Here is a 27,019-nt window from a genome sequence, read left to right as displayed (position 1 = left end):
TCAGAAAGAACTCTGTACTTAACAGCCACCCTCCACCCCTCAGGCTTCTGGCAACTACTAATTTATTTTCCATCTCTATGGACTGCCTATTTTGGATATTTTATATAAATGAAATCATAATGATATATGGTCTTTTGTGTCTGGCTTCTTTCATTTAGTATAAAGTTTTCAGAGTCACCTGTGTTATAGCATGTAGGAGTACGACTGAATGAAATGGCCATTATATGAATATGTAACAATTATATCTGTTCATCAGTTGATGGGCCATTTTGTGTTGTTTTCACTTGGGCTATTATGAAAAATGCTACTATGATCATTTGTGTATATATGTCTTGTATGGACATATTGTCTCTTGGATATGTTTTCATTTCTCTAAGAGTGGAATTGCTGGGTCATATGTTTAATCTTTTAAGGAACTGCCAAACTGTTTTCCAAAGTGGCAGAACCATTTTACATTCTCACAATTATGAGGCTTCCAGTTTTTCACATTTTTGTCAAGACTTTTTATTTTGTCTTTTTCATTATAGCTGTCCCAGTGGGTTTGAAGTGGTATCTCATTATATTACAATTTTGATTTGCTTTGCCCTGATGTGCTTACTGGCCATTCACAGATCTCCTTTGGAAAAATGTCTATTCATATCCTTTGTCCATTTTTTAATCAGGTTGTCTTTTTATTAGGGAGTTGTATAGCTGTTCCTTATCACATCTATGAATTGATAATTTTTCTCCCATTGTGTGAGTTTTATTTTCACTTTCTTGAGAGTGTCTATTGACAAAGGTTTTTAAGTGTTGATGCACTTATCAATTTTCTTTTGGTTGCTTGTGTTTTTGGTGTCATATCTAAGAACCATTGCCTAACCCAAGGTCATAAAGATTTACACGTATTTTTCTTCTAAGAGTTTTAGTCCTTACATTTAGGACTTTGATCCATTTTCAGTTAATTTTAATGTGTGGTGTGAGGGGGCTCAATTTCATTCTTTGGCATGTGGATATCCAGCTTTCCCAGTACCATTTACTCAAAGGACTATTCTTTTCTCATTTGTATTATCTTGGTAGCCTGTGGAAAATCAATTGACCCAAAATATACAGGCTTGTTTTTATACTCTTACTTCAAATTACTGTTACTTTGTAGTACGTTTTAAAATCAGGATACGTTTGTTCTTTTTCAAGATTGTTTTGACTATTCTAGGTCAAATACATGTGTATTTTAGGATCACCCTGCCATTCCTACAAATAAGCTGACTGGGATTTGATAGGAATTGTATTGAATCTATAGATCAATTTGGGGCATACTGCCATCTTAATATTAAATTTTCTAAGCCATGAACCACAGGATGTCTTTCTGTCCTTTATTCCTTTTAACTTAAGGAATAAAATGTGGGGTTTATACTAAAAAAAAAAAAGTAGAGCTATAGTATCTATAGGCCCCATAGCTCTGGATGTTATGAATATTTTAATATTTTAAATTATTTTAATAACTTGAGTGCATCGTCAAATATGACATTCATTAGAATTAAGTTTAGCAAACATTTATTGTTACAACTTTATATTAGGTACTAAGCTTGGTTGTGGAGATACAAGGATAAATAAGATATCACTGACATTAAAACTTCTGGTCTAGTGAGGAAGTCTATTTATAAACAAATTTTCATATGATATACTAGGTTCAGAGATCAAGATTTCTTAAAAGTTGTTGGCACACTCTTCATTATGTAAAGGTTGTACATAAAAATGATTATAAATAGTGTATTAGCACAACTTCTTTCACTGCTGCCTAGCTGTGATAGCTTGTAAAGAAGTTAAAAAATAAGGGCTATAAAGGCTCTTAAGATTTGAAATTTGGGTTATTTGGTATCAATAATACATTTCTAATGAATTTTCGGGATTTATGAATTAATTATAAGAAAACTTAGAATCAGTATGCCACCTAATTGAAGGAAATAACATTTAAGTAAAGCAAAAATGGAATTTTTAAATTCTCTTTAGGTCCTTTTTTTTTTTAACTTAGATAAACAGTTTTTCTTTTTTTTCCCAGTTTTCTTTTTTTTATTATTTTATTTTTTTAAATCTTTATTGTTCAGATTATTACAGTTGTTCCTCTTTTTCCCCCCATAGCTCCCCTCCACCCGGTTCCCACCCCACCGTCTGTCCTTACCCCCCACCCCCCGCACTGTCCTCATCCATAGGTGTATGATTTTTGTCCAGTCTCTTCCTGCACCCACCACTGCCTTTCCCCCAAGAATTGTCAGTCCACTCCCTTTCTATCCCCCTGATTCTATTATATTCACCAGTTTATTCTGTTCATCATATTTTTTATTCACTTGATTTTTAGATCCACTTGTTGATAGATATGTATCTGTTGTTCATAATTTTTATCTTTACCTTCTTCTTCTTCTTCTTCTCCTCCTCCTCCTCCTCCTCCTCCTCCTCCTCCTCCTCCTCCTCCTCCTTCTTCTTCTCCTCCTCCTCCTCCTTCTTCTCCTTCTTCTCCTTCTTCTCCTTCTTCTTCTTCTTTTTAAATATATTTTATTGATTTTTCCCAGAGAGGAAGGGAGAGAGATAGTTAGAAACATCGATAAGAGAGAAACATCGATCAGCTGCCTCCTGCACATCTCCCACTGGGGATGTGTCCGCAACCCAGGTACATGCCCTTGACCGGAATCGAACCTGGCACCTTTCAGTCCGCAGGCCGACGCTCTATCCACTGAGCCAAACTGGTTTCGGCTCTTCTTCTTCTTAAAGGATACCTTTCAGCATTTCATATAATACTGGTTTGGTGGTGATGAACTCCTTTAGCTTTTTCTTATCTGTGAAGCTCTTTATCTGACCTTCAATTCTGAATGATAGCTTTGCTGGGTAAAGTAATCTTGGTTGTAGGTTCTTGGTATTCATCACTTTGAATATTTCTTGCCACTCCCTTCTGGCCTGCATAGTTTCTGTTGAGAAATCAGCTGACAGTCGTATGGGTACTCCCTTGTAGGTAACTAACTGTTTTTCTCTTGTTGCTTTTAAGATTCTCTCTTTGTCTTTTGCTCTTGGCATTTTAATTATGATGTGTCTTGGTGTGGTCCTCTTTGGATTCCTTTTGTTTGGGGTTCTCTGCACTTCCTGGACTTGGAAGTCTATTTCTTTCACCAGGTAGGGGAAGTTTTCTGTCATGATTTCTTCAAATAGGTTTTCAATATCTTGCTCTCTCTCTTCTTCTGGCACCCCCATAATTCGGATGTTGGTATGCTTGAAGTTGTCCCAGAGGCTCCTTACACTATCTTCATATTTTTGGATTCTTTTTTTTTTGCTTTCCTGGTTGGGTGTTTTTTGCTTCTTCGTATTTCAAATCGTTGACTTGATTCTTGCGATCCTCTAGTCTGCTGTTGGATCTCTGTATATTATTCTTTATTTCAGTCAGTGTATGCTTAATTTCTAGTTGGTCCTTTTTCATATCCTCAAGGGTCTCACTAAATTTATCTGCGGTTTCTAGAAAATTCTTGAAAAACCTTATAACCGTGGTTTTGAACTCTATATCCAGTAGTTTGCTTTCCTCCATTTCTGTCATTTGTGACCTGTTTCTTTGTCTCCGCATTTTGGCTGCTTTCCTGTGTTGGTAGAGTGGCTCTGTGTGCTAGGTGTCCTATAGGGCCCAGTGGCTCAGCATCCCCAATTACCTGAGGTGGACACTCTTGGTGCACCCCTTCGTGGGCTGTGTGCACAGTCTTGTTGTAGTTATGCCTTGATTGTTGTAGTTATCACTGGGAGGAATTGACCTCCAGGCCAATTGGCTATGAGAATCAGCTCTGTCTACAGTGGGAGAATTTCTGTGCTGGAGACACCCTTCTGGGGCAAGACTTGCTTCAGTGGGGCTTTGGTGCTCACTGAGTCTTCCCCATGAGTGTGTCCCTTATGGATCTGAGGAGTTGTAATCTGGATGGTCCCACTCTGACCACTGGGTACACTGGCTCTTGGATCTAAGGAGGTGCTAATTTAGCCTCTCCCTGAGGCTACCCAGCAGGAGCTATGGAGAGATCTGCAGATTCCTCTTTATTTGGGGTTTGGAGGTGCCCAGATGAGGCCCAGCTGTGAAGCAGTGCAAGCTGCTGTGGGGCCTTGGGCCTTCTCTTGGAAGTTCTGTGTCTGTCTGGCCCAGCTGCAGTTTGTTAGGTAATTTTAGATTGCAGAGGGCCAGGGCATTCATATGCAAAAGCCTCTGCGCACAGCTTGGGTGGGGTGGGGTCTCAGGGAATCAACAGGGTGGAGCAAACAGCTATGGCTGATCCTCAGCCCTGCCCTAAGAGGCCCCACTCTCAGTGTCCCCTGGTAGCCGCTGCAAGCACCTCTGAGAGAAAGCCGCCCTGGAGTTCCACCCGATGCCAGATATTCCAGTTTTTTCCTGTATGGGTCTGGGTCTCCAGAGACTTGCCCGGAACTGGAGTTCAGAGCAGTCAGGAGCTTGTCTCCCTCCTGATTGAAAAAGACAACCGTATCCTCAGTTGCCAGCCCTTTCCGCGCGCGCCTCCGTACCTCTGCACTTTACTTCCGCACCTCCTCTGAGTCTCAGTGTGCTTTTCTTTTTCCTTCTGGTTGTAGAATTTCCACTCAGCCAGCCTTCCTGTGGTTCTGGGTGATGTCCGTTTTGTCTTTTAGTTGTATTTTTGAAGTGTTTGTGCGAGGCAGCAATTTCAGGTGTTTACCTATGCCGCCATCTTAGTTTCTCTCTCTTTCTCTCCTAAACAGTTTTCTTAATGTCTTATTCTCTCTCATATGCCTATGACTTGAGCACCAGAATCTCTACACTTGTTTATGTCATGACTCCATTTGGCACTTCTGTTGAAGCCTGTGAAACTCCTCAGAATAATACTATTTTTTTAAACGTGTAAACCGGAACATACAGGATTAAAAGGAGAAGCAGCTACATTAAAATTATTATGAAAATACTGTTAACAAGTTTGTGATACAGTAATCTGTGCTTCCTTGGTAACATTAAATTATAAAATTGAACAAAATTTAAGATGGTAACTAAGTAAAAGTGAAAATAAGTAATGAGTAGTAGAGCGACATTTTGAGATAAAATGTGATAGTAAACAAACTTTTTTAGGTATTGCTAAACTGTGGTTTGCTCTTACCTTCATAATGGAAAGAAATGCATTTTCTTATTACCCAAGTTAATGGAGCCCCTTAATCCTGTCCACAGACTTCCTGGGAGTCCATGAATATTAACCAGTTAACTGCCACACGTCCAAAACGAAAACTATTCCCACATGCCATGATATTTTGAATTTAAAAAATCAATTTGCAATGAATATTACAAAAATAAATATATTACTCACAATTCGGGTGTTCTTGAATATTTTCCGTTGAAAATTCTCACGAAAAATGATTTTAAAGTTGATCTACAGACTTACGGCAGGCAAATGGTTAAAAATGCTTATTGAGTACGAGCTATTTTCTCCTGCCTAAAATTGTTTTTATTCCCCTCTGTTTTCTATCAGATCTGAGCGTGATCATCCTTGCAGATTCAGTTCACTTATCTTAGCACTTTATGGTGATAACTTACTTTCCTGTTATGTGTTAGTCACTATTCTAGACATTTGAAATGCATCAGGAAACAGAACAGGAAAAAAATTCATGCCTTCAAAGACTTACAGCCTTATGGGAGGATGTCAGTAGACAAAATAAATACATAAATTATGTAGAATGTGAGACAATTATAAACACTATATAAAAGGGTAGATAAAGTAGATTGAGGTGTGGATTGCAATTTTCAAAAGAATAAGTAAGGTACATTCTTTGAGAAAGTGAATTTTGAACAAAGACATGAAAATGGTGAGACTTAACTGTGCAGATATCTTTTCTGTCTCTTTCACTACACTTCAGATTGAGCATTGTGACTAGCACATACATGAACTGTCATTAAGAGAAGGGTTGTTACCTTTCTGGTATCTGCCCAAAGTTTGAGAAGTTTAGCCAGTTTGGATGATTAAGCATGTGTCATTTCCCCAGGTTGGGTTCGATGATTAGGTTATATTCTGATACAGCTTGTTCTTACATTTTATTTTTGATAATATGTTTCTCTAAAAATATTTTAGCTATTGTTATTTTTACTTGCCTTTTCTTGTGCAAAGTAGAAATTTAGCAAATGTTAAATGAAAGAATAAATCTTTAGAATTACCCAAATTATTTATCTTTTTGTAGGCACAACTCTCTTCAATAATTAAATAAAAGTTGTTATATTTAAAAATTTCAGATTTGCCAAATATTTGTATGCTTGCTCTTTGATAGAAATTGTAGGAGATGAGAAAGAATAAGATTAATACAAAACAATATGTGTCAAACTTTGGAGGGAATATTTCATGTGTATGATATTTAATCCTCAGTGTACCATCAGGGTCCAATTTAGTTTTTGAGTATCAATTTTGAGCAGTTCTCATTTGTAAAGGTGATTATTTTATGCCTTACATTCTTTCTTAGATGTTTTCTGAAGAGCAAATAGAAAATTTAATATTAAAAAAAAAACTAGAATAAAACTTATTCTATCTTGCAATTACCATATGTGATTCATTTATAAATCTAACATGCAATATGGTATTTTAGTGATCTTATTTTTCCTAAATCTTGAAAAGATTTCATTATCTTAAGAATTATTTCATGAATACCCATCAGTTTTTCCCCATCATGCTCAAATACTAAAATAACAAGAATACAAAAGAATGATTGAATGATATAGTAATGAAATCACCACTATTGTTCTTCAGTTTTCTTTTTTTAAAATATATTTTATTGATTTTTTTACAGAGAGGAAGGGAGAGAGATAGAGAGTTAGAAACATGGATGAGAGAGAAACATCGTTCAGCTGCCTCCTGCACACCCCCTACTGGGGATATGCCCGCAACCAAGGTACGTGCCTTTGACCGGAATTGAACCTGGGACTCTTCAGTCCGCAGGCCGATGCTCTATCCACCAAGCCAAACCGGTTAGGGCTGTTCTTCAGTTTTTTTATTGTGTTGTCCAAAGTATGACATCTTAAGGTTTTTTTTGCTTTTTTTTTTTTTTTCCCTGTTCATAATGATAAATGAAAAATTGAGCCTTCGTCGATGTAGCTTAGTAGTGCCTCGCGTTTGATTCCTGATCAAGGGCATGTACGTGGGTTGCAGGTTCAATGCTTGGCCCCAGTCAAGGAAGCAACTAGTCATGCCTCTCTTATATCGATGTTGCACTCTCTTTAAAAAAAAAAATCAGTGGGAAAAATAATCCTTGGGTGAGGATTTAAAAAGAAAATTGACAGGAAAATGGTTTACTATTTTCAGTAGAATCAGAAGGTGAACATAGAGACAGCAACACTCTAGACTCTAATTATGATGGTTAAATTGAGTTGATTATATCCTAGATTAATTTTTCCAAACCAAAGAAATACTGAGTTGATATATTTCTAAGGACAAAAAAAAAAAAAAAAAAAAAATGAGTGCTATTCTCATCCACTTAGTCATTCAGCAAGGTTTTCATAATGCAGTATTATAGACTTATGAAGTCCCATGAAAGTATCTTTATACATAAAATTCTATTAAACTTGAATGTCATATGCTGTTGTAATTATCGTGTGTTCAATTAAGAATTAGCATATATTTTTAAATGTGTTCAGTTGATCATCTCTTTTTATTTGGCTATGGCAGAAGTTCTTGAACTTGGCTTCTTAAGTTATAAATGAACTTTTTTTCCCATATGAACTTTACTTTTCTCAGTTCTAAATTAGTGTTTCTCTTATGCTACTTTAAAAATCCTATATAATAAAGAGGTAATATGGAAATTGTCATGCCCTTGCACAAGACGGCTGTCCCTATGTGGTCAAAAGATGGCCAGCAGGGGAGGGCATTTGGGGGGTGACCAGGCCTGCAAAGATGGCCAGCAGGGGAGGGCATTTGGGGGGTGACCAGGCCTGCAGGGGAGGACAGTTAGAGGCGACCAGGCCTGCAGGGGAGGGCAGTTGGGGGGGACCAGGCCTGCAGGGGAGGGCAGTTGGGGGGGACCAGGCCTGCAGGGGAGGGCAGTTGGGGGGGACCAGGCCTGCAGGGAAGGAAGGGCAGTTAGGGGCAACCAAGCCGGCAGGGGAGGGCAGTTGGGGGTGATCGGGCCGGCGGGGGGGCAGTTGCTGGTGATCGGGCCAGCAGGGGAGCAGTTAGGTGTCGATCAGGCTGGCATGGGAGTGCTTAGGGGGTGATCAGGCTGGCAGGCAGAAGCGGTTAGGGGCAATCAGGCAGGCAGGCGAATGGTTGAGAGCCAGCAGTCCCGGATTGTGAGAGAGATGTCCAACTGCTGGTTTAGGCCCGATCCCACACACAGGGATCGGGCCTAAACTGGCAATCGGATATCCCCTGAGGGGTCCCAGATTGGAGAGGGTGCAGCTGGGCTGAGGGGACACCCCCCACCCCAGTGCACAAATTTTGTGCACTGCGTCATACATATACATATATATATATATATATAATTTCAGAGAGGAAGGGAGAGAGAGAGAAACATCAATGATAAGAGAGAATCATTGATCAGCTGCCTTCTGCATGCCTCACATTGGGGATCAGATTCAAGCCCACAACCCAGGCATGTGCCCTGACTAGGAATTGAACTGTGACCTCTTGGTTCATAGGTCTATGCTTAACCACTGAGCCCTGTTGACTGGGCTCTCATGTTACTTATGTTGTATTTGCAAAATGTTTGCTTTTGGAGCATAGGATTGTAACAATCCATTTTAATGTTATAGAGTTGCTGGGATATATTGTTAATATAATTTATTTCTTTACTTTAGGGGTCCTATTGGGCAATAGACACCAATCCGAAGGAAGATGCGCTGCCTACTCGGCCAAAGAAGAGAGCACGATCTGTAGAACGGGTATAAGCTCTTTATTTAGTTTGTGTCATTATGTCAGAAATATAGATTTTCAAGGTTCATTTTCAATACAGCAAGTATAACTGTAATGAAGATAATACTTAATCTGTATAGCATTTTGTATTTTTTCAAATCACTTTCAAATTCATTGTTTTATTTGATCTTAACTCAGGTGAGATGGGCAGTTTAGGAATTAAGTAAAAGGTGTGTTGGTTGTTTTTGTAATTAGGGCACAACTGTTATCTGAGACTCAAATCCAGGTTTCTTGAGTTTTAATTTTAGACTCTTTCCTCTGGCATGTGCAACATTGAGGGTTGGTTTTAGTTAACAAAACTATTCTTTTTCACTGCATACAGTCTAATTAAATTGAATTTTCCTGATTATCTTTCAAATGCTTTTTCCTTCTTCCAACTATGTAATAATTATTTTATACACAAAATCTGTTAAGTATATGTGTTATTTGTAAGATAATTCTTACTTGTAAATTCATGCTCAAAAATTAATTTGCAAGATTAATTTTATCTCCAAGATTTGGAGAAAAAGGAGCGCTAGTTGGTATTCTAAGTTGTTTATTGTAACTTATTTTTAGTAAACACTTAGACTGTCACCAGACATTAACTTTACCTTTCAGCTTTCTCACTGTACATTTTCTAGCATTTCAGCGCTTTCTCTCTCTCTCACACACACATATACATACATATTTTACCCTACTGTTCTTAAAGACCCATTTCAAATGTTAAGTACATTATGAAGCTTTTCCTCATTTCCTCATTCACATTCTTGTAGAATTTTTCCAATGTTCTTTTATAGGATTTCTCACACTTTGTAGATATTGTTTCTGTATTTGTTTCCTTTGTTAGGCTGTGATCCCCTAAGAACAGAGGAAATATATGTCTCCAGTGTTAGTGATTTTTACAGTTTACAATAGGTATCAGTAAATGGTTGCAGAATCAATCAGGTCAAAGGGAATATGATAAGATGAAAGAAACAGTAAACATTTGGTCAAATAAATTTGTTCTAAACCCCTGTAATAAAAGACAGAATTACTAGGAGACAGTTTAATTAGGTATGTACCAGTACATATGGGAGCACCACAAGCAGCCAGGCAATTGAGGCTAAGGAGAGGGATAGAGATAGGGGTCTTCAAAAGGGAGAAAAGCAATTCACAGGAAGGTGGGAAGAGCAAATGTTTGGTAAATAGATGTTTGCTGTGCCATGCAGATAAGCCTCTTAGATATAAAGTTATCTTTGGTAATAATTCTCTTACTGGTACAGGCCACCTTTCTAATTTCCTTTAGGCAGTTAGGAGGATATAAAAAGCTTTTGCTGACTCTGCTGGGTCTTTATTGCCTTCAGCTCAAAATAATTCACAAACTAAATTGGCACATTCTACAGTAGCTTGTTCTAAACTCCCTCAATGCTGAGTAGATGGAGTTGCAGTAGTCTAGTTGGTAAAACGGTAATGGCCTGGGCTAGGAATGTGTACATAAATGAGAAAGTTCTCTAGAAAATTAGCGTGGTATCAGGTTTCAAAACATATACCTGGAATTGTCTGTAGTACTGTAATTTTACCAATTTAATTTGACAGATATTTGTTCTGTAGATACTGTGTCAGGCATTATGCTTGGGTGCTGTGGGGTATACTAAGAAAAATGAGATATGATAAAGACACAATTATAGCACAAGGGTAAAGTATGTATGGAAAGTATTATAAGAAAGACATAAAATATCATTGTGTGCAGAGGAAGGAGAGACTGTTTTACTGGGACTATCTGGGAAGGTTTCATGGGTTATGTGGTTTGACTTTCAGATCAAGTCAGGCAGGGCAAGGTAGAACAACATTTAGTATTTAGTATTGAGTGCCATGAGCAGGTACAATTCTGGGTGCTGGAGCAACAGCAATTAAGAAAGACATTCTCTGCTCTCATGAAGTTTTTCTGATGGGGGGTGGGGTGAGTAGTGAAGCATAAAATAAAAGGCCTTGGTAAAGATATGATATAGAGATGGAAAAGTATCAGGATTGGGTAGTTCATTTTGTCTGTTTGAGCTTTCCCTTTTTCATGTTAATTTGAATAAGTCATGCCATTCATTGAGAGACAGTGAGTGAGAGCACACTTCTTACTTTGTAAGCATAGAGCTGTGTTAGAGAACAGAGACAGACCCATACTCTCCTTATGAAGCTTTCACTTAAGCAGGAAAGATAAACTGATATGGTAGAGTGACAATGTTCCTCAATGTTATTAATAGTTCCCCATTCATTCTCAAAATGGTATTTAGATGATAGATAATGTGGTTACCCTGAAGATAAGGGTCTTGAGAACTGTGGGACCATATAGCAGAGAAGTAAAATTTAGTCTAGGCAACTCAGGAAAAGTTTCCTTGAAGAACAGATATCTAAGTGAAGACCTGTTAAATGAATAGAAATGGCAGGTAATGAGGGTGATTGACAGTGTGAAAGAGTAAGCTGAACTTATGTGTGGAAAACTAGTGGTTAAAAAGTGTTCACAAAATTTAAAGGAACCGACAGGTTAATATGGCTGTAACATAGAGTTCAAGAAAGACAATACATTTTGTAATGTTTCTTAAAAAATCGTTTTCAGAGGGAGGAAGGGAGAGAGAGAGAAACATCAATGATGAGAGAGAATCATCGATTGGTAGCCTCCTGCAGGCCCCCCACCGGAGATCAAGCCCAAAACTCAAACTGTGACCTCCTTGAGGGGAGGGGCGGACCTCTGCAACCACATGTTGGTGTGGGACCAGCCTGTTTCACATCTCCATGCCTCCTACAAGTCTTTTTTTTTATTTATTATTTTGTCATTTTTAAAAATTGATTTTAGAGAGAGGAAGGGGGGCCAGTGAGAAAGAGAAACATTGATTTAATGTTCCACTTATTTATGAGTTCATTGGTTCAGTCTTGTATGTGCCCTTATTGGGGTATTGAACCCACAACATTGGCATATGGGGACGATGCTCTAACCCAGTGGTTCTCAACCTTCCTAATGCCGCGACCCTTTAATACAGTTCCTCATGTTGTGGTGACCCCCAATTTCATTGTTACAAATTGAACATAATTAAAGCATAGTGATTACTCACAAAAACAATATGTAATTATATATGTGTTTTCCGATGGTCTTAGGCGACCCCTGTGAAAGGGTCGTTCGACCTCCAAAGGGGTCGCCACCCACAGGTTGAGAACCGCTGCTCTAACCAATTGAGCTATCTGGCCAGGGCTTTTCCTACCAGTCTTTTTTTTTTTTTTTTTTAATTAAATCTTTATTGTTCAGATTATTACAGTTGTTCCTCTCCCTCCCTCCCCCCATAGCGCTCCTCCACCCAGTTTTCACCCCATCCTCTGCCCTGACCCCTCCCACTGTCCTCATCCATAGGTGTACGATTTTTGTCCAGTCTCTTCCTGCACCCCCACACCCCTTTCCCCCCAAGAATTGTCAGTCCACTCCCTTTCCTACCAGTCTTGGTGTGACTTCTTTTTTATATCCTTAGTTATAAGGATCTAGAGCTAGATTTCAGGCAGTTCTGAATGATGGTTGCTCTGTAGTTTTAAGGGTAATTTAGATGTGCTTGTGAGAGGATGTGAGTATCCCATTTACCAGTATCTACTCTTCCATCTTGACTGAAAGCTTGACCTTCTGCATTTTGCTTTTTAATTTGGCCTTGTCTGTTCAGTTCAACCAGAAGATATATTGATTATTTATTAATGAGTAAATGATATTTATTAAGTATTTATTAATGAATAATAATAAATGTCATTGTTATCTATAGTAATAAAAGTGTAATATGCTAATTAGACCGGATGTCTGGAAGGACGAAGCTAGAGCTTCAAGGGAAGCCCGGGTCCTGGGTGCCGGAGGGAAGCCCAGTGCCGGTAGCTGGGGGAAGGAAGGCCTACTCTGGCATGAATTTTGTGCATCGGGCCTCTATTGAATAATAATAAGTATTCATAAATGAACAGAAATGGCAGATAATGAGGGTGATTGACAGTGTGAAAGAGTAAGCTGAACTTATGTGTGGAAGACTAGATTAGTGGTTAAAAAGTAACCCATCTACTGGAAGCTGCTTAGGATAGTAAAAAAGCAAAATTAGCTTGATATTGCCTATGAGTGTTTTGTTTCGTTTTGTTTTAAGATTGGCAAGCAGTTATACTATTCCAAGGGAACTGGTGTCAAGAATAGAAGAAAGGCTTTGAGAGAATGAGCACCACATTAGTGCATGTTGATAACCATAAAAACATACTCTTCGTTCATTCTTTGATTGCCCCTTCCCCCCTTTTAAAACTTAATCATGTGTCTTGGCTATTGTGCAATGTTATTCATTGCCTATAGCAGCGGTTTTCAACCTTCCTAATGCCGCGACCCATTAATACAGTTCCTCATGTTATGGTGACCCCCAACCATAAAATTATTTTCGTTGCTACTTCATAACTATAATTTTGCTACTGTTATGAATTGTAATGTAAATATCTGATATGCAGGATGTATTTTCATTCTTACAAATTGAACATAATTAAAGCATAGTGATTAATCACAAAAATAATATGTAATTATATATGTGTTTTCCGATGGTCTTAGGCAACCCCTGAGGGGTCGCGACCCACAGGTTGAGAACCATTGACCTATAGGAACCTGTTACGCTAAAGTAGTGGTTCTCAGTGTGTGAGGCCCTTTTAGGGGGATCCACAAGGTCAAAACTATGTTCACATTAATACTAAGATGTTCCTTGCCTTTTTTACTCATTAATTTTTCCAGAGATTACATGACCTATGATTTTGTTATAGATTGGATGCTGAGGCAGATATGAGAATCTAATGGTTTTCCAGTAAGCCAGTTATTAAAGCAATTTTTTTAAAAAAACTCTGTTTTTGTTTTGGAGGCCATATTTTTCATACAAAACAATATTTATGTTAACATGCAATGCATTTATTAATCATTTTAAATGAATACATTTTGTGTCAATTTTAATTTCTAATAGGTAAATATCAATAGGTATAGCTCACATAAGCAAAAGCTATTTGGGATCCTCAATAACTTTTTAGTTTAAAGAGGTCCTGCTACCAAAAAGTTTGAAAGTATTGTGTTAAAGGAAGATTTCATGCCTATCCCAGGAGACATTTCTTTTGAGAAAGGAAAAGATAACTGTCATGATTTGAGTTCCCCCAGAGGTAGATAAGGCTTGATCACAGGTAGTTTGAGGGTTGATCCTAGGAAAGTGGGGCAATTATCAAGTCAATTACTATTGTGAGCACTTGGAGCTCAATCCCCCTGGGAACTCTGGGAGGCGGCTTAGAACTGTGGGGCAATGAGCTGGTATATTTATTTATCATCTCTTCCCCCTCATTGAGTGAGTGATGCTGCTAATGACATTAGCTTTTTTACACTTCTGGCCTGTCCTCCACAAAGCCAAAGCATGCTCCCCAACTGAAAAAAAAAGCCATTAGGCAGAGAGTTACAAATGTTTATAGTAAACAGCCTTCAGAGTGTAGAAATGAAACTAGAGGGAAGATAGTTGTGTTCTGACAGTGTTTGCTATATGCCTTGCTTTTTCTATTGGTGGAGTGTGTATGTGTGTTATCAGATCTGTGTGTACCCTTGTTTTTTTATATTCACAGACTTCTACATTTTCATAGCCTTTGGCTTAGTTATTAAATTGGATCCCACCCCCACCCCAAACATAGGAAATCCTTTAAAAAACAAACATCTTTTTGTCTTTTCAAGGTGTGTATGGGCATATCTGTTCTTCTTAAATTAGAAGGTGCGTCTTTTAGAATATGTAATTTCTTGTAATTCAAAGACTTTTCTTCCTGGTCACTGCTTAGTGTTTGACTAAGTGCCTCATTCAATTTTTTTTTTTAAATATATTTTATTGATTTTTTACAGAGAGGAAGGGAGAGAGATAGAGAGTTAGAAACATCGATGAGAGAGAAACATCGATCAGCTGCCTCCTGCACATCCCCCAATGGGGATGTGCCCGCAACCCAGGTACATGCCCCTGACCGGAATCGAACCTGGGACCCTTCAGTCCGCAGGCCGACGCTCTATCCACTGAGCCAAACCGGTTTCGGCCTCATTCAAATTTTAAAATAACTAAGTGGACAAATTTATTACTGTTAAGGAAATAGTTTTAAGGGCTGTCTGTAGCTGTTGCTATGGGTTGCAAAGTCTCCTGTTTCTGTTGTATGCTTAGCACAGGTAAAGTGTTTTGAAAGAATTGTAAGTAGGAAATAATGCACCTGTTAGAAATGTAAAATTTCTGATCATCTGGCTGGAAAAGGAAAAGGAAGTTATTTTTAAAACCCTTTACATTGTATTATATTTTATCTGCATTTAATTATCTGAAGTGCCTCTGTAAGTTTAAGAGCATAGTAAAATTATGAGCAAAACCAAGTCATGTTACAAAGTCATGAGGTATCACTTTTATTTTAAGTATAAGATTTAGGGGAAATACTTATAGCCTGAAAATTAGGAGACCTAGTTTTAAAGTTATTTGTTATAACTTAGATGTTTAATTTTTCTGGCCATAGTTTCTTTATATGTAAATATGAGTGGATTGCTAGCTATATAGGTCTGGAATCTCTCTTCTGAAATTTCACAAGTACAAAGGCTCTGAGGGAGAAACATACTTGGCATGAAGACAAGAGGCCACTGTGAATAATACAGTGGTTGGCAAACCGCGGCTCGCGAGCCACATGCGGCTCGTTGGCCCCTTGAGTGTGGCTCTTCCACAAAATACCACGTGCGGGCGCACATATACAGTGCGATTGAAACTTCGTGGCCCATGCGCAGAAGTCAGTATTTTGTGGGAGAGCCACACTCAAGGGGCCAACGAGCCGCATGTGGCTTGCGAGCCGCAGTTTGCCGACCATTGGACTAGTATGTGTGAGGAGGGAAGAGTAATAGGACTTGACATTAGAGAAGCAAGCAGTAGGAGCAGGAGGAAGATTGTGTAGGGCCTTTTATGCCATATTAAAGGACTTGGGGCTTTATTTTGAGGGAGGTGGAAAGCCATTGGAGGGACATAAGCAAAGTAGTGACATAATGTGATTTACATTTTAACGAGATTACTTTAGATGCTGTGTGGGGTAGAAGCAGGGAGAGCAAGGGGAAATTGCCCTGGACAGTTTTGCTTAAATCTTCTAACACATTGTGTAGGCGTTATTTGAGGAGGTAAAGGCCAGATGGCTATATAAACTTACTATCGTAAACATATTGACCCTGTAAAGAACACATAATCTCCAATTTTCCAGCTTTTATTGGAACAAAGATGGGAGGACACACATTTTTTCTTTTAGTGTGTGTTATAGTTCAAAGATGATTACAAGTTTAATCAGGAAGATAATGGGAGGATGGATGGATAAATAGAAAAGAGAATATTCTTCTAGGCAGAATACTTTGCATCTTGCTGTATGTTTGAGATTATTGTCTTTGTGCTATTTGTGTCTCAGTTTTTTCCATTATTATTCAAAGTGTTTTTTTGTGGATTAAATGATGCCCCACTGTGTGCTTTCCTTCTCTGAGGCTGAGTCTGAGTGAGTGTTAAAGGTATAAGTGAGCAAAGGAAGAAATGCAAACTACATTCTTTTTTTTTTTTTTAAATATATTTTTATTGATTTTTCACAGAGAGGAAGGGAGAGGGATAGAGAGTTAGAAACATCGATGAGAGAGAAACATCGATAAGCTGCCTCCTGCACACTCCCCACTGGGTATGTGCCCGCAACCAAGGTACATGCCCTTGGCTGGAATCGAACCTGGGACCCCTGAGTCTGCAGGCCAGCGCTCTATCCACTGAGCCAAACCAGTCAGGGCGCAAACTACATTCTACTCTTAGAACTCGCAGAGTGGAAAAAGCATTTATTTCAAATTGGCAAACATGTACTGGGTGTACATTATGTGGGAGGCACTACATGTTGCCTCCAAGAGATATGTGTAAATAGAATTTTCTGGGAATTTTCAAGTTAAGAGAAATCCTATTAAATTAGAGATGTAGACCAGGAAGTTTTCTTTCCATAAGAGGTCATTTTTATTTTTATGAATGGGTAGGATTTAGTTTTCTTTTTTTTAAACAATACTTAGAGATAGTTTATGTACAGTTAATTGAATATTTAAAGCTTATAATTTGAGGAGTTTTGATATGTGAAATTATTACCATTGTCAAATGAACATTTCCATCATTCCCCAACTTTTCTCATGTCCTTTAGTAATTTATGTCTTTTTCCATTCTTATCCCAGGCAGTCCTGATCTGGGGAGAATTGATATCTTAGCAGTATTGATTATTCCAAGCTATGAAAACATATACATACTATCTCTCCATTCATGAGGTCTATAATTCCTCTGAGGAATGTTTTTAGTTTTCAGTGTAGAGAACTTGGATGTTTCCATTAGACTTAATCCTGAATATTTTGTTTTTGGATGCTATATACTTTTTTAAAAAATACTTTTCGAAATGCCTGCTGCTAGTATATAAAAATGTAATTGATTTTTTTATATTAACCTTGTATTCTGTAATCACTTAATTCTAGTAGTTGTTTTGAAGATGCCTTGGGAGTTTCTATATAAACAGTTGTCACCTACAAATAGATAGTTTTTCTGTCCCTCACTTTCCTCTCCCCTGTGTCTTCCCACAGTGACTAGACTCTCCAGTACAGTGTTGAATAGGAGTGGTGAAGTGGGCATCCTTGCCTTTTTTTCATTCATAAGGGAAAAGTGTTTAGTGCCAGAGGTCCTCAAACTACGGGCCCGCGGGCCACATGCAAATACAAATATTGTATTTGTTCCCATTTTTTAAAAAATATTTTTATATATTTTATTGATTTTGTGCAGAGAGGAAGGGAGAGGGATAGAGAATTAGAAACATCCATGAGAGAGAAACATCGACCAGCTGCCTCCTGCACACCCCCTACTGGCGATGTGCCCGCAACCAAGGTACATGCCCTTGACGGGAATCGAACCTGGGACCTTTCAGTCTGCAGGCTGATGCTCTATCCATTGAGCCAAACCGGTTAGGGCTGTTCCCATGTTTTTCTTTTGTTTTTGTTTTTTTGTTTTTTTACTTCAAAATAAGATATGTGCAGTGTGCATAGGAATTTGTTCATAGTTTTTTTTTTAAACTATAGTCCGGCCCTCCAACGGTCTGAGGGACAGTGAACTGGCCCCCTGTTTAAAAAGTTTGAGGACCCCTGGTTTAGTCTCTCACCCCTAAGTATGACATAAGCTGTGGGGCTTCTGTAGATGCTCTTTTTCAGATTGAGCACATTCTTTAATACCTAGTTTGAGGTATACCTAAAAAGCAAATAGATAAATTAGAATACTAAAATATATCTAAATCTAAAAGGGTGGAAGAAAGGAACTAAAAACATAGAGGTGAAAAAGAAAACAATTTAGATCCAAATCTAACAGTACCAACAATTACATAAGTGCTAATGGTCTAAACATGACAGTAAACGGCAGAGATTGTTAAAGATGCTAAAAAAGCAGACTCAGCTAAATGCGGCCTATAAGAGTCATGACTTCAGATACAGATGAGTTGAAAGTAATGCATGGAAAAATATATGCCATACAAATAGTAAGCATAAGGGTGCAGTGACTATATTAACCATTTAACTACTATGTGTCCAAAACGGAAACCATCCCCACACACCAAGATATTTTGATTTAATTTAAAAAATCAATTTGCAATGAATATTATAAAAATAAATACATTACTCACAATTCGGGTGTTCTTGAATATTTTTCGTTGAAAATTCTCACGAAAAATGATTTTAAAGTTGGTCAGGGCTGCCACTTAGGGAAAACATTTCTTTTTTATAGATGTGTGTGGTGGGTGGGGGAGGTCTGCCGCTTGCGTCTACAGACGCTTATGGCGTACAATGGGTTAATGTTATATAAAACAGACTTTTTTAAAAAAATATACATATTTTATTGATTTTTTACAGAGAGGAAGGGAGAGGGATAGAGAGTTAGAAACATCGATGAGAGAGAAACATCGATCAGCTGCCTCCTGCACACTCCCCACTGGGGATGTGCTTGCAACCAAGGTACGTGCCCTTGACCGGAATTGAACCCGGGACCCTTGAGTCCACAGGCCGATGCTCTATCCACTAAGCCAAACCGGTCAGGGCTAAAACAGACTTTTTAAGACAGTATATCAGAAATTTAAAAACATTTGATAAAGGAATTATTGATAAAGACATAGCAATTGTAAATGGGAATGTGACTAACAACTGAGCTTCAAAATACATGAAGCAAAGCTGATAAATAAAAATGAGTAGGTGGCTGTGACTCAGTGTCCCATGAACCAGGAGGTCATAATGGTTTGAATCCTGGTCCAGGCAATTGCCCAGGTTGCCAGCTTGATCCCCCAGTAGGGGGCGTGCAGAAGACAGCTGATCGATGATTCTCTCTCATTGATATTTCTATAGCTCTCTCCCTTTCCCTTCCTCTTTCTAAAATCAATTTAAAAAAATTAAAGAACATTGGAATACATTATCAAATGCCTTGGTCTAATTGATATTAGAGAACACTATACCAAACAACTATAAAATACCTATTTTTTTTTCAAGTACACACAGACATTCACCAAGATATAGCACATGTTGAGCTACAAAACCAGTCTTAATAAATATGTAAAGGTTGAGCAGTTTGCACGAAATCACACAACATAGGTTTGTTTCCTCCTACCAGTAGGGATTAGTGAGAATTAAATAGTGAAACAGTAGTCTGGACTGCGATAATTCAGTTGATGTAGAGGAACATGAGATTTGTAACTTTCTAAAGTAATGTTACGTTAATTTAGGTATAGCTAAGTTGGCTGGCACCAAAATTGAGGCATATTTGTAGTTCTTCTACTGGTATTTTTGAAGCCCTTTTCAATTTTCATCTCACTCTCAATGTGTACCCAGCACCTACTAGTAGTAAGTGCTAGATTCTACCTTCTATGGCAGGGGTGGGCAAACTTTTTGACTCGAGGGCCACAATGGGTTCTTAAACTGGACCGGAGGGCCGGAACAAAAGCATGGATGGAGTGTTTGTGTGAGCTAATATAAATTCAAAGTAAACATCATTACATAAAAGGGTACGGTCTTTTTTTTTTTTTTTTTAGTTTTATTCATTTCGGTTGCCCACGGCTGTTCTAGGGTAACCTTTGTCTTTCCCTTTCTCATTTCATTCAAGAAGCCTGTTCCCTACCTTTGTAGATTATCAGATGAAAAAAATTTATGCTGAGGAATTAAGTGATGAGTAGATTAATCTTAGAAATGTGTCTCAGTGAAGTTGCTCTTTCTCATCCAATATATTTTAAAAATAAATGTTTGATTGGGTCATGTGTGGGACAGATATTTTTTTGCCAGAGAGGGAATGTGCATAGAACTAACATCATAGCCACAAATTGTTAATATCTGTCCTTCTTTAACTTTCAGCATTGAAGTTGAAAACTCTTGAGGGCTCACCAAAGCAGTAAAAACTGTCTATTGAGAGAGAGAAAGAGAGAGGGGAGGGGAATGGAGGGAGAAGGAGAAGGGAGAGAAGTGAGAGAGAAAAGGAGAGATAGAGAGGGGTGGAGGGAGAGAGGAATTAGAGGGGGCGGGGAGGGAGAGAGGAGTTGTCACAATATCCAAAATTTTAAATGTAGAAAACCATCTATATTGATTTTCACATTCATCCTGGTTTCATAAACAGTGTATATGAAGTTGCGATATTTAGGATATTGTTCGATTGCACTAACAAAGGAAGAAAAAAACCCGGAGAGGCTTAAACCAGAGAGGTTTTATTTCTCTCAGGTAAAAGTCCAAGCTGATAGTGGATCAGATGGATAACCATCTCTGTTCCACAAGATAATTTGGATGTCCATGTTTCTTCTACTCTTGTCTTTCCATTGTTGCTTAGTTGTTTAAGTTAATTTTCAGAAAGTACAAAACTGAATGCTGGAGAATTTGATGACATACCTTCAAATTGTATTAAAGTTGCTGGATATATAAGCTAATAATTATTTATTTTGTTCTTGTATTTTAGGCCTCAACTCCATATAGCATAGATTCAGATTCTTTGGGAATGGAGTGTATTATTTCGGGAAGTGCCTCTCCAACTCTGGCAATCAACACTGTGACTAACAAAGTAATTACATTTTAAAAACCACTTTTGAAATGTCATTGAGTAATACATTTAATTTGCCTTTATAATAACAATAGAATTTTATATGGTTGAATTTAAAGATGATATAAATTTGTCAGCTTGAAAGCTGAATCTACAGTGTTCTTCTACAGTGAGAAGAAAATATTTCTCTGGAGAAATTGGAAGATGCTTATTGGGAAGTTCTATATGAAATTCTTGATACTGCCAGTTCTCATTGGTAGAATTTTTGAGTCAACATTTTATTGTGTCAATTTGTTTCAAAATCATTGACTACCCCTCTAAATATATGTAAAAAAGATTGTCAAATTCCCAGAGAGTCAACAAATCAAAATAAATAATTTAGACAAACTCATAAAGTTCATTGGAATGGTGATCAACCTGTTTTAAGATGTTTGAGTTTACTAACATACCCAGAAAATAGTATGTGGTAGTTTGCTGCATTTTTCTTTTTCCTTTTTTTTTTGAAACAAAGAGTAAAAACTTTGTGCCAACTCATTAGCTACGTAGTGGGATACAGATGTCTCTTCTTTACAAGGTAATTATTAAATCTTGTATCTCAAAACCCTGAATAGGCTCTGGAGGTTCATGAAGTAACTCAGTCATATGTGTGCATCTGTTTCCTCCCTTATTAGACCATAAGCACCTTGAAGCCATACATTTCTCACACTCATGCTCATATTCTTTTAGTCTTGCTATCACCATCTTCTCTCTGGTGCTGCACTTGTTCTTTCTTTATCTCTGTCTCTCACTCTTCCACTCACTCATGACATGCATAAACACATATAGTACATGTACACATCGCACTAATTTAGTATACATAGGAATTTTTATTTGTAGAAAGATGAATAAACAGAAGACATTATATAATCAGAGAGACTAATCAGATTTCCAACTTAGAAAGGAAACTAGCAGATGAGATGTAAAGTAATGATTTTTCCCCAAATATCAATCTATGGAATAATTTCATCAGAATCACTTAGGAGAGGTGTGTGGGGGTGGGGCGGGGAGGATGGGATTCCCAGATTCCATTATATGCCTATCAAATAAATTACTATCCTTGTGGATAGGGCCCAGGAAACTGTACTTTCAAAAATCATCCCTAATGGTACCCAGCTAGACTTGAGAATTTCTGGTAAAGCAGATGGGTTGGAATCAGAAATATCCAATACTGGTCTTTGCAGTAGTCCAAGTAGGAGATAGTGAGGCCTAAACATAGATAGTTGTGGCTACTAGGAAACAATTAGGAAATAGTAATTCTAGGTCTTCATGACTAAATATGGGAATCAAAGGAGCTGCAGTTTTTGGACTTTGGCTTCCAGATATGATGGAATAACTATAATCAGTCTAACCTGTCTCTATAAATAACTATAATCAGTTCTGCCTGTCTATATAAAATACCACCCCCACCAAAAAGAGGGGGGAGGCATTGGAGAACAAAACAACCAAGACTTCATCATCCAGGATTCCAGAAAAAAAGGAAACACATTGAGATTAGTCCTGCAAATTTTCCCTTGAGACATTTCCCAATTCTCAGTGTATGACATAGAGGCTAAATAGAAAGCAGCCTAGAGCAGTCATTGAGCTAGGGAGAGAAAAACAAGTTTGGGGCTACCAAACAGTCAGGGTTTGAGGCTAAGATCCTGAGAAATCTCAGAAGTAAGCTAATGTTTTTGCAAGCAACATCCACTTAAGGCATTTGCTAACTCCTAACCTGCATGTGCTTGGGCTCAGACAAATAGATTTTTTCACTAACCAGAATTCAGCAACCTTAGAGAGAAAGGGTAGACAAAAATTATAGTTTGTGGACCTTTAAAATGGAGTGGGCCATCGTAAACACCCAGGCTTCCAAGTTGATACTTCAGAAGGGTTATGTTCTATGAGTAAGAGCAAATCAAAATAGACCAGGCTCAAATTTGTTATTAGGATGGTATGCTATTCTTCTTCTACTTGCCAAAAAAAAAAATCTTTTTGTAAGATGACATCACCCTAGCTTTTGCAAGTTTTCATAAGTAAGGTCTCACCTTCAATCAAAATTTCTAGACACTTCAGGATAAAGGACCAAATAATTCAATACCAAGAGAGGGGGGAACAATGTAAACATCCACAAGTGATCTAGGTAATGATTTTTAAATAACTAATATGTCCAAGAATATAGATGAATTACAGAAAATTTATTAGAGAATTGCAATCAGTATGGAACCATGAAGAGGAAACTATAGAGCTAAAATGAAATAATAACTGAGCCCGCTGGCATTGCTCAGTGGTTGGGCGTGGACCTAAGAAGCAGGAGATCATGGTTTGATTCCTAGTCAGGGCGCATGCCCAGGTCCCCAGTAGGGGGCATGTGGGAGGCAGCTGATCAGTGATTCTCTTCCTTCGTTGATGTTTCTCTCTCTCTCTCTCTCCCTCTCCTTTCCTCTCTGAAATCAATAAAAAAATATTTTTAGAAAATCAGAGGAAAAAAAAAACTAGGTAACTTCAAAGGAGCACAAATCAAGGCAGTGCCTTTTAACTACTGGGTATTCTTCACTGCCACACACTTCGGATTTTTATTTAAAACTAGGGGCCCAGTGCATGAATTGATGCACCTTGAAAGGAACTGTGGGCCACGAGGCTATGGTGGGCACGGGTGGTCTCAGCCCATCCTCTGCGCCCCCATTCGGCCCCTCACACCGCAGCCCCCAATCCTCTGTCTGCTGGCAGACCCTTTCCCGCTGCTCATATGTGCTGATGGCGCTGTCCCCGGCCCTGCTCGCACCCACTGACGGTGCAGAGCGATTGGATTGGGGCAGGCATGGAGCAATTGGGGCCGGCGCCAACAGCAGGTGTGAGCGGGGCTGGCACTGTCATTGGGTGCGAGTGGCAGCTGCTGCCCCAGTCGCCCCTTAGGAGCAGGGGGAGGTGGAGAAGTCCACAGGGGTGATTGGGGCAGCAGCTGCTACTCGCACCAGCTGACAGTGCCCAGTGATGGGACTGGCGCCGTGCACCGGCAACGGGTACAAGCGTGGCCGGCCCAATCACCCCTCAGGAACAGAGGGAGGTAGAGAAACCCTGAGGGGTGATCGGGGCTGGTGCTGGCAGTGGGTGTGAGTGCCAGGCGGGACCCCTGCGCGTGGGAGCAAAGAATTTTCAGTATCCACCAGAGGCTCGCATCTATGACAGTGACCAGTGCCCCACTTTGGTCTGGTGCTCCCACTCACCTGCTCCACCATCACGCCGCAGCTGACGCCAGCCATGTTCCGCGCATCCCCTGGTGGTCAGCGCACGTCATAGTGACCAGTTGTTCAGTTGTTCCGCTGTTAGGTCTATTTGTATCTTAGCCTTTTATTATATAGGATACTGGAATAGAGTTATAGAAATGTGATCTCTCAAAATGTCCTACTGTACTGTATGCACCATGTGGGTATGTTGGACAAAGGGATGATTCACCTCCCAGATGGGACAGAGCAGGACAGCTCAAGGTTTCATCATGCTACTCACAACAATGCGCAATTTAAAACTCATGAATTGTTTACTTCTGGAATTCTCCATTTAATATTTTTGGGCTGTGGTTGATTGTGGGTTACTGAAACTGGTTAAGGGGGGACTACTGTACTCTTCTTCTTTATTAGTTTCTAGACACATAATTGTTCCCTACTGATATGAATTTGAATATGGGACAGTTTCGTTTTGCCTTAAGTGTAGAAGCATATACGCCTAGTAGTTTTCAACATATTCAGCCTTTTTTGGCAAATGTTTGTGAGCATTGAGCATGACTGCTTTTTGCACAGACAGAAAGTATAGCCCAATTGGGTATTAAATTCAGCAAATATTTATAATTGTATACTGAGCAGAAAGCACTATATTGTGTATGATTACTTATTGGTGACTCAAGGAGCTAACAGTCTAGTAATAGATAAAAAAAATGATAAAAATTAGTGAGACTGTAAAGCCAGTGTATTAATTTTTCCCACAGAAGTGAGACCATAGAAAGGAAAGTTAGTAGTGGCATCTGAATAGAACCTTGAAGGAAGAATAGTTAGGTTACTTTTAAAATCTTTTTTGTTTATTTCTAGTTAAAAATTATGCTTATTATTAACAAACTTGAACATTGTAAAAATACATACTATCTGTGATAAAGTCTTCAGGAATACCCAGCTCCTACTAGTTAACCATTGTTAACAGTGTGATAACAATGTTAACAATGTCTAATGCATATATACAGGGTGGGAAATAGTAGGTTTACAGTTCTGAGTATATGAAACAGTTTATTCTTGTATTATTACTTATTAATTATTGTATAATTTTCCATATGGACAACTATAAACCTACTTTTGCCCACTATATATTAGCATATTATTATTATTACTTTAAAATATTAGATTATATACCTATGATTTTACAAATGTGTTAGATAGTAGAGTGTCCAATTTTCAGTATTATAAACACTGATATCTGATTTTTTTAAATTCTATTTTTTGTGTTCTTTTTTTGATGCCTAAAATTATGATAGAGAACAGGAGTTTTGCTAAAGCTTGAATAAAAATAAATTTATGCATTGTAGGAATATTTAAAGTCTACTGTAATCCCCTTACCAAAAGTTGATGAACTAATTGTACCTGATAGTAAATTGAATTTATGTATCTCTGGATAGTATATGTCCTATAGTTTGAGAGTAAATTATTTCATAGTGAGCATAGAGTTAGCAGTGAAGGGCATGGAATTGGGGTAGGTAGGCACCAAAGAAAAGACCACTAACATTTTATTTTTATTCCATATTCCAGCTAGTTGTACTTTTGTAGAGTTGCTTAAAAAGTACTCTTTATAGTAGGAACTACTTACTCAAATGTTGCTTTTCTTTGCAATCTAGGTAACATTGTACAACACTGATCAGGATGGTAGTGATAGTCCACGCAGTAGCCTTAACAACAGTCTCTCAGACCAGAGTTTGGCATCTGTTAATTTGAATAGTGTTGGAAGTGTGCATAGTTATACACCGGTAAGTCTTGATGAAGTTAAATTCTTCGTTGAGTACTCATTTAATGCTTAACACTAAACCAAACGTAATTGAAATGCTAATAAAAAATGAAGATGTATATTTTTCACTGATCAATTCATTAGCTTAGATAAGTCGAGCAGATTTCTACCTTGATAGTGTTTTAATTGGGTACTTGTATTTTACCAAGTTAGATACAAGTATATGATTGTGTACTATGTTACATATTTTGGTTTATGTGTTCTATGTCCAAGTGATGAGCAGTTGGAATAGAAGAAAGATTATACCTCAGTCTAGCATAGCTATATTTGAGTCCTTGGTAAAAGCCTAGAGGATGTTTGTGTATATCACCTTATTTTACAGCTGCAGATTTGAGAAGAGGATTCTATAAACCTCAAAGGTTAGAATGAACCTGGCACCAAATTCGTAACCAGTCTTGTATTTCAATTTTTGTCTGGAAAACAAAGCTATGCAATTAAGGGACCTGTGTGAGTGTTCTTGCTCCTGTGCTGATTTGGTTACCTATTATATGAGTACATGGCCCTTGAGTTATCTGATACTTCTTTTCTAATCATCTGGCAACTATCCTCACCAGTAGACAGAACAGAGTCTAAGAGCCATCCACCACACTTTCTTGGTATAAATTTGATGGTACCAGATCACTCATGAGTATGAGTAAATACGTAAAAACTTATACAGGACAAAGATGTAAAATGGGGATGGGGGTGGTGACTGAAGTAAGAAAATAACACAAGGAAAACAACTCAGAGCAGAATTAAAATTCTATTGAATGTAGGTAAAAAGAAACGTGATTCTGTAAAACTGTTATCAATGCTCTGGGGAAAAGGGGAATTAAAATAGTATTCTCCCATAATGCAGAAGAAGCAGATAGAGAAAGAATAGTTATGTGAAAGAAGAGAATAGATATGGAGAACTGAGAATTATAAGTATCCCTGAAGAAGATACTAGAATAGTTGGTACAGAAGCAATCTTTAGAAGAAACAGAGATTAAAAGGGCTTCTGAGTTCTTGGAAAAG

General features: G+C 38.2%; 1 protein-coding gene across 1 annotated transcript in view; it reads left to right on the top strand.

Annotated features, from left to right (window-relative positions):
* The window catches only part of FOXJ3 (forkhead box J3), a 99,331-nt gene that overhangs the window by 49,675 nt on the left and 22,637 nt on the right, over positions 1-27,019 (top strand). Inside the window, exons 4-6 of the mRNA XM_081085585.1 lie at positions 8,789-8,872; positions 20,888-20,989; positions 25,857-25,985. Coding sequence (XP_080941711.1) covers positions 8,789-8,872; positions 20,888-20,989; positions 25,857-25,985 — 315 coding nt within the window. The remainder of the gene's footprint in view (positions 1-8,788; positions 8,873-20,887; positions 20,990-25,856; positions 25,986-27,019) is intronic.

Source organism: Myotis nattereri, assembly GCF_964212035.1.
Source record: "Myotis nattereri genome assembly, chromosome: 3".
Taxonomy (NCBI): Eukaryota; Metazoa; Chordata; class Mammalia; order Chiroptera; family Vespertilionidae; genus Myotis; species Myotis nattereri.
The sequence above is the reverse complement of the archived record's forward strand: the minus strand, read 5'-3'. Positions and strand labels throughout refer to the sequence as shown.